General features: G+C 42.0%; 2 protein-coding genes across 5 annotated transcripts in view; one reads left to right on the forward strand and one right to left on the reverse strand.

The window, feature by feature from the left end:
- Window positions 1-13,401, forward strand: part of nf1a (neurofibromin 1a) — a 74,584-nt gene that overhangs the window by 40,672 nt on the left and 20,511 nt on the right. For all 4 annotated transcript variants that reach the window (XM_070905672.1, XM_070905673.1, XM_070905675.1 and 1 more), the window contains one exon: window positions 635-745. In XM_070905672.1, coding sequence (XP_070761773.1) covers window positions 635-745 — 111 coding nt within the window. The remainder of the gene's footprint in view (window positions 1-634; window positions 746-13,401) is intronic.
- On the reverse strand, window positions 4,414-8,594 carry LOC139285352 (oligodendrocyte-myelin glycoprotein-like). Its single transcript, XM_070905915.1, has 3 exons — window positions 8,590-8,594; window positions 6,183-6,395; window positions 4,414-5,401 (listed from the first exon to the last, which is right to left on the reverse strand). The coding sequence occupies exons 1-3, from the start codon at window positions 8,592-8,594 to the stop codon at window positions 4,414-4,416; spliced, it is 1,206 nt and encodes a 401-aa protein (XP_070762016.1).

The following is a 13,401-nucleotide window of genomic DNA, read 5'->3' on the forward strand; positions in this document are numbered from 1 at the left end:
ACTATATCACTCCTTGCAATAAAGAAATAACTGCGGCACTGTGGTTCTCACTTTTGTTCTCACAGAGGATGGAATATCTATGTCAGTTTGCTACTGCTGTTGCTTTAAGATATCATCTAAAATTGGCTTCCTGGGTTTAGGTCTGTTTCCTCTTTTATTTCCTCTAAGCAGCAACCGCAGTGACCTTATGCTGAAGTTAATGCCAAGGTGCTTTTGTAGCTACTGTTTTTATAATGTTCCCTCCATCAGGATTTCTGAAAATCTGAAACTTGACACTTGAAATACTAAAAGTTAAATGGGTGTCTACAACTGAAAACAAAGGATATATCCATTTGTTAGCATTCAAAAACGATGGTATCATGGTTATTTGTGACTGTCCTTCAGCAAGACACTGGTTTAAGAATTGGAGTTAATCACTGGGTGCAACATTGCTCCTAAATACGTATTTACTTACTCTAAAATGGTAGGATAAGTCAAATGCTATGAGCAGATTTCCTCACTGGAATAGAAACTATAATCTAATTATATAACAGTATATTATAGAATCTAATATAGTCCTACCCTAATAAAAGCTGACCCCCTGCCAAAGAAATGAAGGTGTAACTGATCCTCAGCTCTCGGGTTTGTTCTGTAGGCACCAGGTCCATGAGAAGGAGGAGTTCAAAGCCTTGAAGACCCTCAACATCTTCTACCAGGCAGGAACCTCCAAGACTGGCAACCCAGTGTTCTACTACGTGGCCCGCAGGTAGGACTTGGGCATCCATGTAGTCTTTATTAGGGGTATCACAAGTTTCCGAATCCACGATTCGTTTTTCGATTTGAACATGTACATTCCCGACGGTGTTTATTATACAGACAGTGACAGTGCAAAAGTCCAACATAGAGTGTCCCCTTCAACACAACGCCATAGTCATTTGCTCCGTCTTAGCAGTCTGTCAGTATGTACAAAGGTTCTCTGCTCAGACGAGACTTTCTTGGTTGCTGCAATTATTGGAGTTCTCCGAATTTAGACAGAGTGAAACCTCTCGTCAGAGTTGCGGCTTTGTTATTTGCCCTGGAAAGTCCAGCGTTAACGTTACCTCATGTACTCCGGTCCAGATGAGGCCGGGACAGTCCAGTGGTGGATGGTTAGTATGTAAATGCCATTGTGGGCGAAGAGAAGACGGATCCGGACTGTAAGGACGGGCGGCCTAACTAACGGCAGACTTTTTTTTTTTCATGTGACACTCATGAACTCTCTGACCTCTTCCCGATGTGTGTGTCCCCGTGTCTCTCAAAAAGTGCAGCTGCAAGCTATCTGCTACGCTGCGTGCACGTGCTGGACCCCCGCATGTGGGCGGGGGTGAAGAGAAAAAATTATACTGGCAGAATCACAGAACCTGCTTTTGATTTCCAAGGTGGAAATCGAAAGCTCATTGCGATTGATTTTCAATTTTGAATCAAACTCGTGACACCCCTTGTCTTTATTGTCTGGTTATTGCCTGGTGCCTTTGGGGTTTTTCAGTGCTTGATTATATCCATGCATTTCCCTGAAAGGTTTAGCAGTGGAGGTTTTAGCATAACTAAGCACTAATGTTTGAAAAACTCGAAAGATCATAGCAGCTTATGGAAACATTCATCAACCACTATAGATAAGCATAGTGGAGAATGGTTGGCACTGATGTAAAGTATCATAGCATATTACGTTGCATATGGCCAAACCGTGCAAAACCATTACAACTGTTTGCTATTATAGCAATAGCAAAGTTAGCAAAATTAGAGGTGGACGCAGACTGAAGTTTATGGACTTGGGATAACCCTGAACTGAAAGGCCTTTCTTCCTCAGGACTTCAGCAAGGCAAGTTTAGAATTTTGTTCATGTCTCTGCATTCCAAAGTGTAAAAGCAGTTAATGCGACATATGCTGTACACAGTGACCAGAAGAATAGAAACATAAATTACAACAATTCTGTAATAATTATGGTTGCGTTCTTGCGTTAGTATACTTTGTAGTGTAAACCTTTCAACTAAGGATGTCCCGATCAAGTTTTTTTTTGGCCCACCCCGATCTGAGTCCTTTAATATTGAGAATCTGCCCCATACCTAGTGAGATCTGATACATTTATTGACCTAAATGTTGATTAAGTATGTATCTGACACATGAAAACACAGCTGTAGCTACAAAATTTGACATACCTACTATACCCTGTGGTGGAACATACCCTGTGGTGCAATTTGTGTGTTGACACACCTACCAACAGTGGTTGCAAAAACCAAGAGTTTCTGTTTCAAACAAATGCAGTTTGCAGTTTGATGTTGATGAAATTCTTAAATGAATTCTTATTAAAACTACCCCTGTAGCAAAGCAGAAGCAGTCAAACTTCCCCGTGATGACTGGAATTCATATTAAGCTGTCACTAAAATGCAGGGAAATATATTAGTCATCTGTTAATCATCATCTAATGTTATTTCTTGTATTATGTTTTCTGTTTGATGTACCCAGGAGGCCTATGATAAGGCCTCAAGGCCTTACAAAAGCCTTTCGATTTGGCTGATTAACATGGTACTTTGTACTACGTATTATGCGTTTGCTGATAGAGAACACCTTTATCAGGAGTTCTGGTTCTACATTTTTTTTTCTACCATTTTGGATCTTGGAGAAAGAAAAATCTTTCCATGAAATGTAGAATAATGCATGGTTTTTCATCATTTTTTCTAAAAATTCAATTTTATTTATATAACGCCAAATCACAACAAAGGTTATCTCATGACACTTTACATTAAGAGCAGGTCTAGAACGTACCCTTTATAATATTATTTACAGAAACCCAACAGTTCCCACCATGAACAAGCACTTGGCGACAGCGGCAAGGAAGAGCTACCTTTCAAGAGGCAGAAACCTTGAACAGACTCTAGGTGGACGTTCATCTGCCTTGACCGGTTTGGTTTAGCACCAAAGCATTGACCATTGCCCCAGAGGTTAAATCGTCATTAGATGGTAGCCGATGGGTTCCGCGAGTGGTCGGTTGTAAATGACCAAGTGTCATCCTATGCTTTTATTCATATGCTATTTTATTCGCAAAGAAGTTTAACTGAATCTCAGCAAAGTTAGCAGACCATCTGGAATTCTGTCGGGTGATTTGAAACTTAATTTTAGTAATGGTTGCAAGTGGATTGTTTCGAGCCCCAAAGTGCTTCAGTTGTCCTGTGTTCAGTCCAGTGAATCACACAGACTGGTGCAATGGTAATATGGAAAGGAGTGATAAACACTGTGTAGAAAGGAAGGCTGTGCACCACTCTGCCCTTTGACTTTTTTTCCTGAATGCTTGTAAAGTCGGCCATACAACTCTTGATCTAGACCAGACCACTTCCTTTACTGCTGTCCAGCCTAATTGCCACTGCAGCTGACAGCACTGCCAGGAGCCATGCAGGAGGGGTGCTCTTTGTCGCTATTTTTCCAGTTAGGGTAATGGAATACAAAATATATTGTCAGCCCACTTTTGAATGGACTGTTCAATGGCCTTTCAGCAAAAAAAGGCAGCACCAACATTATGATTAAGAAACACAGTCACATAACTTACTAAATATAACACATAAATGAAATCATTTGATCTAATAAACTTTTTTTCTGGAGGACCTTTGACAGGAATGCAAAACAGTTCTTGCCTTTGCTGAGATTTTGATGGGCCGTCTTCCTCGTCTTTCCAACGTAATTGTTTGTATCTTGTGCTTTGGTTTTTCATCTTGGAATTTATTTATTTCATACTGTATTATATCATAGGGGATTCACTGTATTGTACTGTTGTAATTCATAGACTTTCTGTTATTTGTTATGACATTTCCACTGCAGACAGGAACACCTATAGCTATTATAAGAAATCATTTTTTTTTCCTTTTAATTCCTTTCATTTTAACTAGCCCTTTATCGATAACTTTTTCCTATTTTGTGGTGTAGATATTTTAGGTTCCTTACTACTCTGTGACAGACTGAAGCCAGTTGTGCAAATAGGGGCTATGGAATGTTATGTAATGTACATTGTCAGTCCTGTTTTGAATGGCCGAGGAGCACCAAATGTAGCACAAGCATCACTATTATGAAGAAAGCATAGAGCATAGCAGTCTGTCAGCGTGCAAGCATTATACCGAGATTTGAGCAACGACATTATCACTCCAGTTGAACCACATATTCAGATATTTTGAGTCGTTTTCTGTGTTGATGGTTTATACAGTCCCATCTAGTGTACAAGATTTTGAGACATTGGCGAGTTGTACATGTTGAGCTAGATGAACTTGATGAGTGACAGAAGGCAGTAACAGTCGCAACAGTTTTTACAAGGGAAATGAAAATGGAGGTTCTGAGTGGAGTTACTTGGTCATACATTCACTGTCCAAAGTAATCCAGTCAGTAGTGTATTCTGTATCCAGTCAAGGTGGTTCAGAAGGTGTTGAATGCTGTTGTCATGACTAAAATAGTCAGAGTGACAGTCTGATTTTCGACAAGGAGTCCGTGACATTTATTCCGTGAGTTAGTTACTTTGGGCTTCTTCGTTGAAGACCGTGGGCTTGCTGTTGTGCTTGTGTGCGTGGAGAAGCTGTCAAAACTTGTGGAAGATGTCCAGACAAACACCATGTGGTCCCCAGATTCATTCACTCCCCTTTTGTCCTGATATATTCCTGTTTCAAAAAGGGCAGATTTCACTTGGTAATTAGACGTGACCTCTGCAGTCCTTGCAGGCGATTGACCATCATGCCCTTCACCTCTGCTGTTAACCCAGAGTGGTGGCTCTGTGAACAGGGCAGAGTGCCACTCCCTCCCTGGTGTTGCCAGATGGGTTTGCCCACAGATGGGTCTTGTATAACAGGGGCAGCCTAAGATGGTTGCACGGGTCTGCTGAGCCCAACTCAGGAGCCTTGTTATGTTTTCTTCTTCTTCACAAGCCCAGGGGTTGTCCCCAAGAGTCATCACCTCCAGCCCCGTCAGCTTGTCAAAGATCCCTTCAGACAACCAGGAGAAGCGATTAGCATGCAAATAGAATTGAGCCAGCCTTGGCAGCCGATCCAGTGATCCAGGCAGGATCTGCGCCAGATAGTTATGTGACAAATCGATGCTCTCCAAGTTGTGCGGCATGTTTGTAGGCACAGTCCAAAACCTGTTCTGACTGAGGTTGAGGGCTTGGAGACTTGGCAGCGTGTTGTTGATGAAGACCACTCTCTCCAGCTCATTGTCCGACAGGTCAAGTACTTTCAGGTTCCAGTGGTAAGCCGTGTCATTTTTGTCCAGCGAGCGTAGATGGTTCCCCGCTGCTCGGATGTCCCACAGAGACCGCGGCAAGGCCAGGGGCAGGCTCTCCAGGCGGTTGTAGGACAGGTCCAGGGTTCGCAGGTGGGCATAGGGGCTGAGCTGGCTGTCCAGACCCTGCAAGCTGTCAGAAGAGTGTAATATTTAAAAAACATGACCTTCTGATGATACCAGCCTAATCATAGAAGCAGGTAAGCTGTAAATGTAACTTTTGCTGAACAGCGGCCACTGTGGCCATAAGTGAGAATTACGGGATAATGGGAAATGCACATTAGCCACCATAAGCTACTGCTTATGCAGACCAAGAAAGGTATGACCAGTTATCATTACTAATGAGTTCAACTTTTCTTTTTTAAGACAGAGAAACAGTTCCATAGATGCACTTGAAGTGCTTCCCCATTACACTATATTTACTGTTATCATCCCGACCCTTTACATTGCAAGTGCGAAAGCATTTATTTTGCTAATGAGCTTCTCTCATCTTTATAATTTAGTTATGGTTGAGGCTCGGGCAGATCATTGTCTAGGCTACATATTTTTAACAGCACCACAGTATTACTTGAGTCAACACAGCTAGCTTGCAAACTCTGTAGTATTGATCAAAAATAAATAGAAAAAAAGACTATACATACATATGTCCCTGAAGATTGTATTGGTAAGGATGCAAGGAAGTTCAGTTTTTTTTTTACCTGTCCAGCCATTTTACCATCCACACACTGGCCAGATATCTCTCCTGTCTAAACCTAATCCTATGATGATAATAATAATAATCATTTTTGGGGACCTGCGTTATGGCTGTAGAACGGACTTTGTACCTTGTGGTACATCTTACATGCACAGACATCCAGTAATTGTGCAAGAGCAGCCCTGTAACCAAGTAACAATGCAGAGTCGCAGCTGCTTACCTATTAAAAGAAAGGTTGAGAAAGCGGATGTTGTGCTGCAGACCAGGCGGTAGCTTGGTTAGGCCTCGCGAGGAGCAGTCCACCACGCGGTGTCCCCGGCTGCAGGAGCACACGGGAGGGCAGATGGACACCACCCAACCTCCCAGCAGCCCGCACAGCAGCAGGAGGAGCAGGCAGAGCAGAGAGGCAGAGCAGGCAGGCATGGTCAGGGCTCTACAGAACGACAGAGAAGCATTGAATATAAGGTTAGACATCTTGAGTTGATTGTAGGAAAAGAAAATGATGGGAACTGGTTGAAAAGTGTACACCGTTTCATGCGTGAAGGATCTGATCTTAGCGCAGAGTCCCATTTTGATACTCTGGAACTGGAATTCTTATATGTATCCCATTGCTTGTCAGGGGTCCAGATAATCCTCTGGTGTGCTGGAATTGTTTTAGCCAAGTAGTCTCAAGGACTATTGGATCGATTACCATAAACTTTTGTACAGACAATCATGGTCCCCACATGATGAATCCTAATGACTTTTCATCTGGTACCTTAATCAGGTCAAACCTTTCAATCATCCAATGAAATATCATAACATGTATTTTATGGATTGGCCCAAAATCTGGTACACACCTTCATGACTCCCAGACTTTGAATCCTAATGACTTCTCCTCATACTTAAGTTTATATTTAAATAGCAGAATAGCTAATGACATTCCACATTAGTTGTCAGTTGTACTTTGTGTTTAGTGCTAATTAGCAAATGTTAGCATATTGACATTACCTGCTGAACTGCAGCATTACAAGAATGTTAGTATGCTAAATTTTAGCATTTAGCTCAAAAGAACCGCTGTGCCTCACTACACTTTTGAGTTTTGTTGCAGTTGTATCCAGTGGAGTTGTTTTTAACTGTTGGAAAACATATAGAATGTGACTATGACATGTTGCTAGCTGCCTGGTAGGCTACCAAGTTTTTACATTTTGTTTTTGTTTAAAATGAGGTTAGATTTATGTTGTCTAATATCTTTCATGGTCTTGTCTTTGGGGATCCATGACAGTCAACCTTTTCAGCATTATTATTGATCACACTCATAAAAAGTTGCCCTCCCTCTGGCACTTGCTTGCAATCACTTCCATTCTGACCAAATCCTGCAGTAGCTGTGCTACAGACAAATTCTTGGAAAAACTTGAATAAAAGAGGAGGAGAAACATATCAAATGCAGATGCTTCCGTGCCCCAGGGCTCACTGAATGCTTTGAGTGTGAAAATGATGTGGATCAAATGCTACAGCCTTTACAGTCAACAGATCTCAACCCAGTTTCTTCTATGGAAGATTTTGGACCAACGTGTCGGACAATGCTCTCCACCACCGTCTCCGTTAGACCAAATTATATCATATGAATGTATTCAGTGATGTCTGTGACTGTCTCTGATGCTGTATGTCTGGCTATGTTAGTTTTTTCTCTTTCTATCTGCTGGACTCAGGCCTCTCTTGCAAAAGAGAGATCATTGATCTCAATGATATTACCTGATTAAATAAAGGACATATACATAAATGAGGCAATATCTTGTGAAGGGATGGTGCTCATCCCTCCAACAGAGTTCCACAGAGTTAGCAAGGAGCACTGAACTTGTTCCGGTGGCTCATGGTGGCCTGACTCCATACTAAGACACTTCATGTTGGCTTGTCACCCATCTGTATATGAGTAATGTGAGTCTTGAGCTCGTCATCGCCGTGTAATACCACTGATAGTGTGTTATTGAATCAACAATTTGAGAACAATTAGCCTTTGATACATGTGAACTGCAGCAGAAAGTGGATAGCAGTCTGATTATTTTAAATGTGAACACATCCCTTCAAACCCTGTCAGGACCAGTAGCGCTCTGAGGTGGGACAGATAGCTTGGATTTCTGCTCCTGATGCATTTTATAAGGGTGCTAGTCATCCTGAGTGCCAACCGGCTTGAAGCTCTGCCAGTGGGACTGTAGCTCAGAGTGCTGCAGTGAGACTCGATTCATTCAGGACATTACACTTACTGTGTGTCCGCAACTGCAGATGTCCTGAGGTAAAGACTAAAGGTCCACGCGTGTTTGTATTTTCAAAGACGGCACTGTGGGACATGTTAACACCCTCGAAATGCGTTCCAGAAATTTCCCTCACGCCGTTGTGCTATTCGGTTGGTGATGGCAGTTGATGTTGTGCTATGATTCATTAATTCCCGTGTGTGTTTGTTTAAATGCTGTAATATTACTTTTGTCAATGCCTTCATGGAATACTAAAAAGGAGAAATCTGCATAGTGACAGAGCAGGGAGTAGTTTACTGCATTAACAGGATCAGGAAAGAAATGGCTCTCTGCCCTTCCCATCAGGTGTATATAGGTCGTACGTTTTTCGTTATCTTTCCATTTCAAATCACTCACCTCATCCTTTCTAATGCTGGTCTGTCATCTCTCCCTTTCTCCTGTTATCGTCGTCTCCTCCTCCAGCTCCAGCTGTTCTGTTTTGTTTTTTTTTCCCCTTTGTGCTTTATTGGTTCTCTGCTGTTGGAAGGTGGTGGTCTCAAGCTCTTTTTTCCGGCTGTTGTGGATGTTGTGGCGTGGCACTAAACATGCTGCCTGCTAGCGCCGGCCCCAATCCTGCTCACCGCTGTGCAGCTGGAGGTCTGGAGGAGAGATGCATAGAGGGGAGGGGGAGAGAGAGAGAGAGAGGGAGAGAGGGAGAGAATTGCAGCAGCGAGCCGGCCCACTCTGCTGCTGATGAGGCAAGCAAGAGCTGGAGGTCTGTGTGTGTGTGTGTGTGTGTGTGTGTGTGTGTGTGTGTGTGTGTGTGTGTGTGTGTGTGTGTGTGTGTGTGTGTGTGCTGACAACAGCATGCTTTACAGCTCTCTCTCTCTCCTCTTTTAGCTCATTGTTTTTGGTTTTATGGCACATATACTGTACTCTATGAGAGCTGCTCTCAACCACTGCACACTACTTGTCCAGCAGCAAACGGCAGACCGACACAGTCAGAAACTAGCTGGTGAACATAGTTGAGCGTGTATCAGCTAAAGAGCCAGATGTTTTAGACCAGACCACAGCTAAAATAAGAAAAGGTTGTTTTGTGCTTGCTGGATATGTAAATAGGCAACTTCCTAAATGTGATCACAGTTGTCTTAGGCCGTCATAAAACTAAACATTGGAGGCCAATTGAGGCTACACTTATCTAATTTGCGTTATATTGTGATGAAAACACACTGTAGTAAGTTTCCCTTTTTTTTTATTGAAAACAAACTTGAATTAAGACTTATTGTTTGAAATATATTGTTATCACATTAGACATTACATAATCACTGGTCTTTGACTAGAACCAAATACATGATGGCACTCCAGAATGAAGGTTTTCTGCCTTGTACTGTCTGACAGTAGCACTTTTGTTGGCTTATAGCCATGCTAACGGGTGGATCAGTATATATATATATATATATATATATATATATATATATATATACACACAGTACTTAACAAATGTATTAGACCACCTGAGAAAACACAAATATTTTAGAAATCTGTCAAAAACTGCTTGGCTTGCACATACTGGTGGATTAACCATTACAGAAACATCAAATATTTTGGTAATCAGCAATACTGTTAATTTAGGAGGTGGTCTAATACATTTGTTAAGCACTGTAGATAAAATATAAACAAAGGGGCAGCTCATGGGCTACTGTCAGGATAGTGCATGTGTCAGTAAAATGACTGTTAAGTATGACTATCATTTAGGCTGGGCTAAAATAGCAGACTAAATATGATTTCTGTGAAGTCATTTACTTCGTTCTTGTTCTGCAAGATTTAGTTAAACTCATTTGAGGCGACCATTTAATTTACGGCGGTAGAATTATTTGATGCATGGTAGTGGGTTCGTTTTTTTAATGTGCCGTCCAAAACCACAACCAACATTCAGTTGCTTAACATTCAGAATTCTCTTCAGATAACAAGACAGAGCAAAAGAAACACAAAACAACAAGTGTACATTTACAGACATTTTAACAAAAGCTTCGTGATCAGGATTGTTACCAATTTACCAACAACTAGAGTAAATACATCTAAGTATTCTTCCCATGACTCTTAGCCTAGAAATGGCACATTATGAAAACCATGTACTTGGACAGAGCAGTTAACATATGAACCATTAACCCTTATCCCACCGGAGCACTGATCAGTACCCCCTCCTATCTTTCACTTCCCACCCCCTTCCTTACCCCTTTCCAATGAGCCCTTAATTGCAAATTAAACTAAAAAGCACTCCGTGAAGCCATACCTCTAACACATAGAGGTGGATTCACTGTAGACTGGCCTTTAAGAATATAACACCCATCAGCCTGACAGCTTTGCCGTCCCATACATTTTCATTTTGTGTCGTTCATTTCAGTTAGTTTTGTTGTTGTACAAAGCCTCATATGAGTAGTACATTTCTGTTTGCAGTATAAAGACCCTGATAGTCAGCAATAGGTGCAGCTGGGAGTTGAAAAGTGCTGAACCTGGGGAAGAGTGTGTGGGTGACAGTCCTGTGGCCAGTGGTTTCTGTTTTATGATGGTGGTGCCCACACTTCCTCTGGCACTCTAGAGGAGCAAAACTCTCTTGTAAGCAAACAGTCTGTAATACCATATTTTGGACTCCCAAAACAGCATTAGTTGTGACTAACTCATATGAAAGTCAGATATTGAGAAATTTGCTTGCATTTTTCTGGAAGTTTTGAAACATGATATATAAACTTCAAAGACGCGTAGCTGCGGTGCAGAGGGTATTGAACCTTCTGCCTTGTCAATTGCACATGCCACATCACTCCGCAGATAGTGAATCAATGAGACCGACTTCAACTCCTATGACAGATGAAACATGAGTCAGCCCTTTTTTCAAGTCCAAGCCAAGATGTAGAAAATGCAAACGTTTGTATTTAGCCTATGGTATTCACAGCTGTTAGTCAGATGTTAAATAGTATGCTGGCCCCTGTGCTGTACTGCAAGTATTACTGTTTGTTCTCGTCACCACATATCCTTCTGCTTTTCCATCAGCTGCAAGATGAATACGAAGTTGCCTGCATGCGCCTTTATTTTCTCCACAGGTCGCGGAGGGCAGAGAACATGTGGGGAAGAAAGCATTTTAGATTTACACTCATCAGTTCTCTGTGACATTTTTACATTGTGATGAGACACAGTTAATGAAAACAGTTTTGGTTTTTTTTCTGTTAATGATATAGTTTAAAATCTTGAGGGTATTTTATAAAATCTTTCCTTTCTTTAATAGTGATCTTTTGTGTTAATATACTGCTACATTACACTACATGTTACACAGCAGAGACCTAGATAAGCATCACTTCTCATGATTTCCTCAAACAATAACAAGTTTCTCAGTTTCCTGTATTACCAGTCACAGTTTTTGCTGCCTAGAAACCAATGAAAGTAGATGCGTTGAGAGGGGGGGGGGGGGGGGGGGGGGGGGGTTTGGAGTTCACTCAAGGTTGCCCAAGGCCATCATTCAGTTGTACCACATTATTTTCCACAGCTCCAGATTGACTAGGGGGATTTTCAAGATGGTCTCACGGTTTGCAACCTCCAGAATTGTCATTTGTGGACAGCAGGTTGTTCACTCATGAAGAGAACACAAAGTCAGTTTTTAGCAGTCTCTGGAGCGTCTCCTGTGCTTTCCATTTGTGGAACAACAACAACAGCAGCAGCAGTCCCATTGCTTTCTTGTGCATCATTTCCATCCACCTCACAACCAAATGTTCTCCCTTGATTTTTATCTCCAAATGTAGTACCTGGTGTCATGTCCTCCAGCTCCTCGTCTGTTTCTGGGAGCAAGGACAACCTTTTGGACAGCCTCTGAGGCAGAATGCTGGAGAGAGAAATTCGGTTAGATGTCCTCAGTGTTACCTGGCCATTGTCAACTCCACCATCTAGAAATGGTGAAGGACCGGCCCAGTCTCTAGTTGATATCTGCTGACTCTGAAGCTTTCGTTTCTTTATATAGATGGCCAGGAATCCTACCATCATCAATACCAGGGCCCCACCTATTAGTCCTGCCACTGCTCTACTGTGGTTTGTTCCCTTTTTGGACTTTGCATTTTTGTCTGGCTGATTTTGTCTTTTCGTCGCCTTGGTGATGTGGATGAATGGTGTCTTTGTCGTGGCCGTTGAAGTTCTGTATAAACCTGTGGACTGCATCGCATCACCACCCGTGACTGGGCTTGTACTTGTAGACTTGTTTTCAACAGGTTTGGTAGATGTGGTGTTCGAAGACTGTGTTGGATGTGTTGATGGATGGGTCATTTTATCACTGGTGAGTTGGGAGGTCGATGTCTTTCCTGTGTCTTGGGTTTGGGTGGACCTGCTTAGCATTGGAGGTACTCTAGTGGTTGTGGTTGGGTTGCTGCCGTGATTGGTTACCACCGTTGTTGCTGATGTTGGGACTTTAAATTTGACTTCTGTCGTGGACTTCATGCCTTCTGTTGAGCTGTTTATCTGAGATGATGTGGGATTGAGAGTTGCTGCTGTTTGAATATTTGGTAAGAATGCCATCATGGGTGTTGTTTGCAGTGAAGGTTTAGTGCTGGGTTTTGTAGTTTTTTCCTCTGTTGGAGACTGTATGATGTTACGACCTGAGACCTCTGAGAGTGGATTATATCTGGACGTCTCCTGCGTTGTCAGCTGGTTGTGCGTGAACTTTCCTACCTCACCTGTCATCGCGTTAGTGAAGTTGTGATTCTGGCCAGGTGTCACTGCGCTGCTTGCTGTCGGCAACAGCAGCCATATGAAAATCAGGCTTACAAAATTGACGGCCATTGTTTTCTTCAGTCTTCTGGCAGGTTGCTGTGTCTTTGTAGCTAAAACAGAGGAAGTTCTTTTATCAAGAGATGCACAGCATACAGTCTGAAGAAATGCCCTCTAATGAGGAAATAGTTGAAGGTTTGAGCAAAAAAGCAATAGTGTTGTGAAATGTAACCTGGTGTTTTCATTATTTCCTCAAAATGCAACTCTAAATAGGCTTATGTTTCAAAGGTACATACTCGGTATATTTAAAGCACTACAGTCAAAAGTTTCATCTAACATACATTCATCTCTCCTCTGGTCTTTGGCTACATTTTGCAATATCAGAAATCAGAAATACTTTATTGATCCCCAGGGGTGAAATTACACAGTATTGAAATATATTAAATTAAAAAACATTTTTAGTTTAATCAAGAAGGTAAGAGC

This window comes from Enoplosus armatus, chromosome 5, assembly GCF_043641665.1.
Source record: "Enoplosus armatus isolate fEnoArm2 chromosome 5, fEnoArm2.hap1, whole genome shotgun sequence".
NCBI classification, from domain to species: domain Eukaryota; kingdom Metazoa; phylum Chordata; class Actinopteri; order Centrarchiformes; family Enoplosidae; genus Enoplosus; species Enoplosus armatus.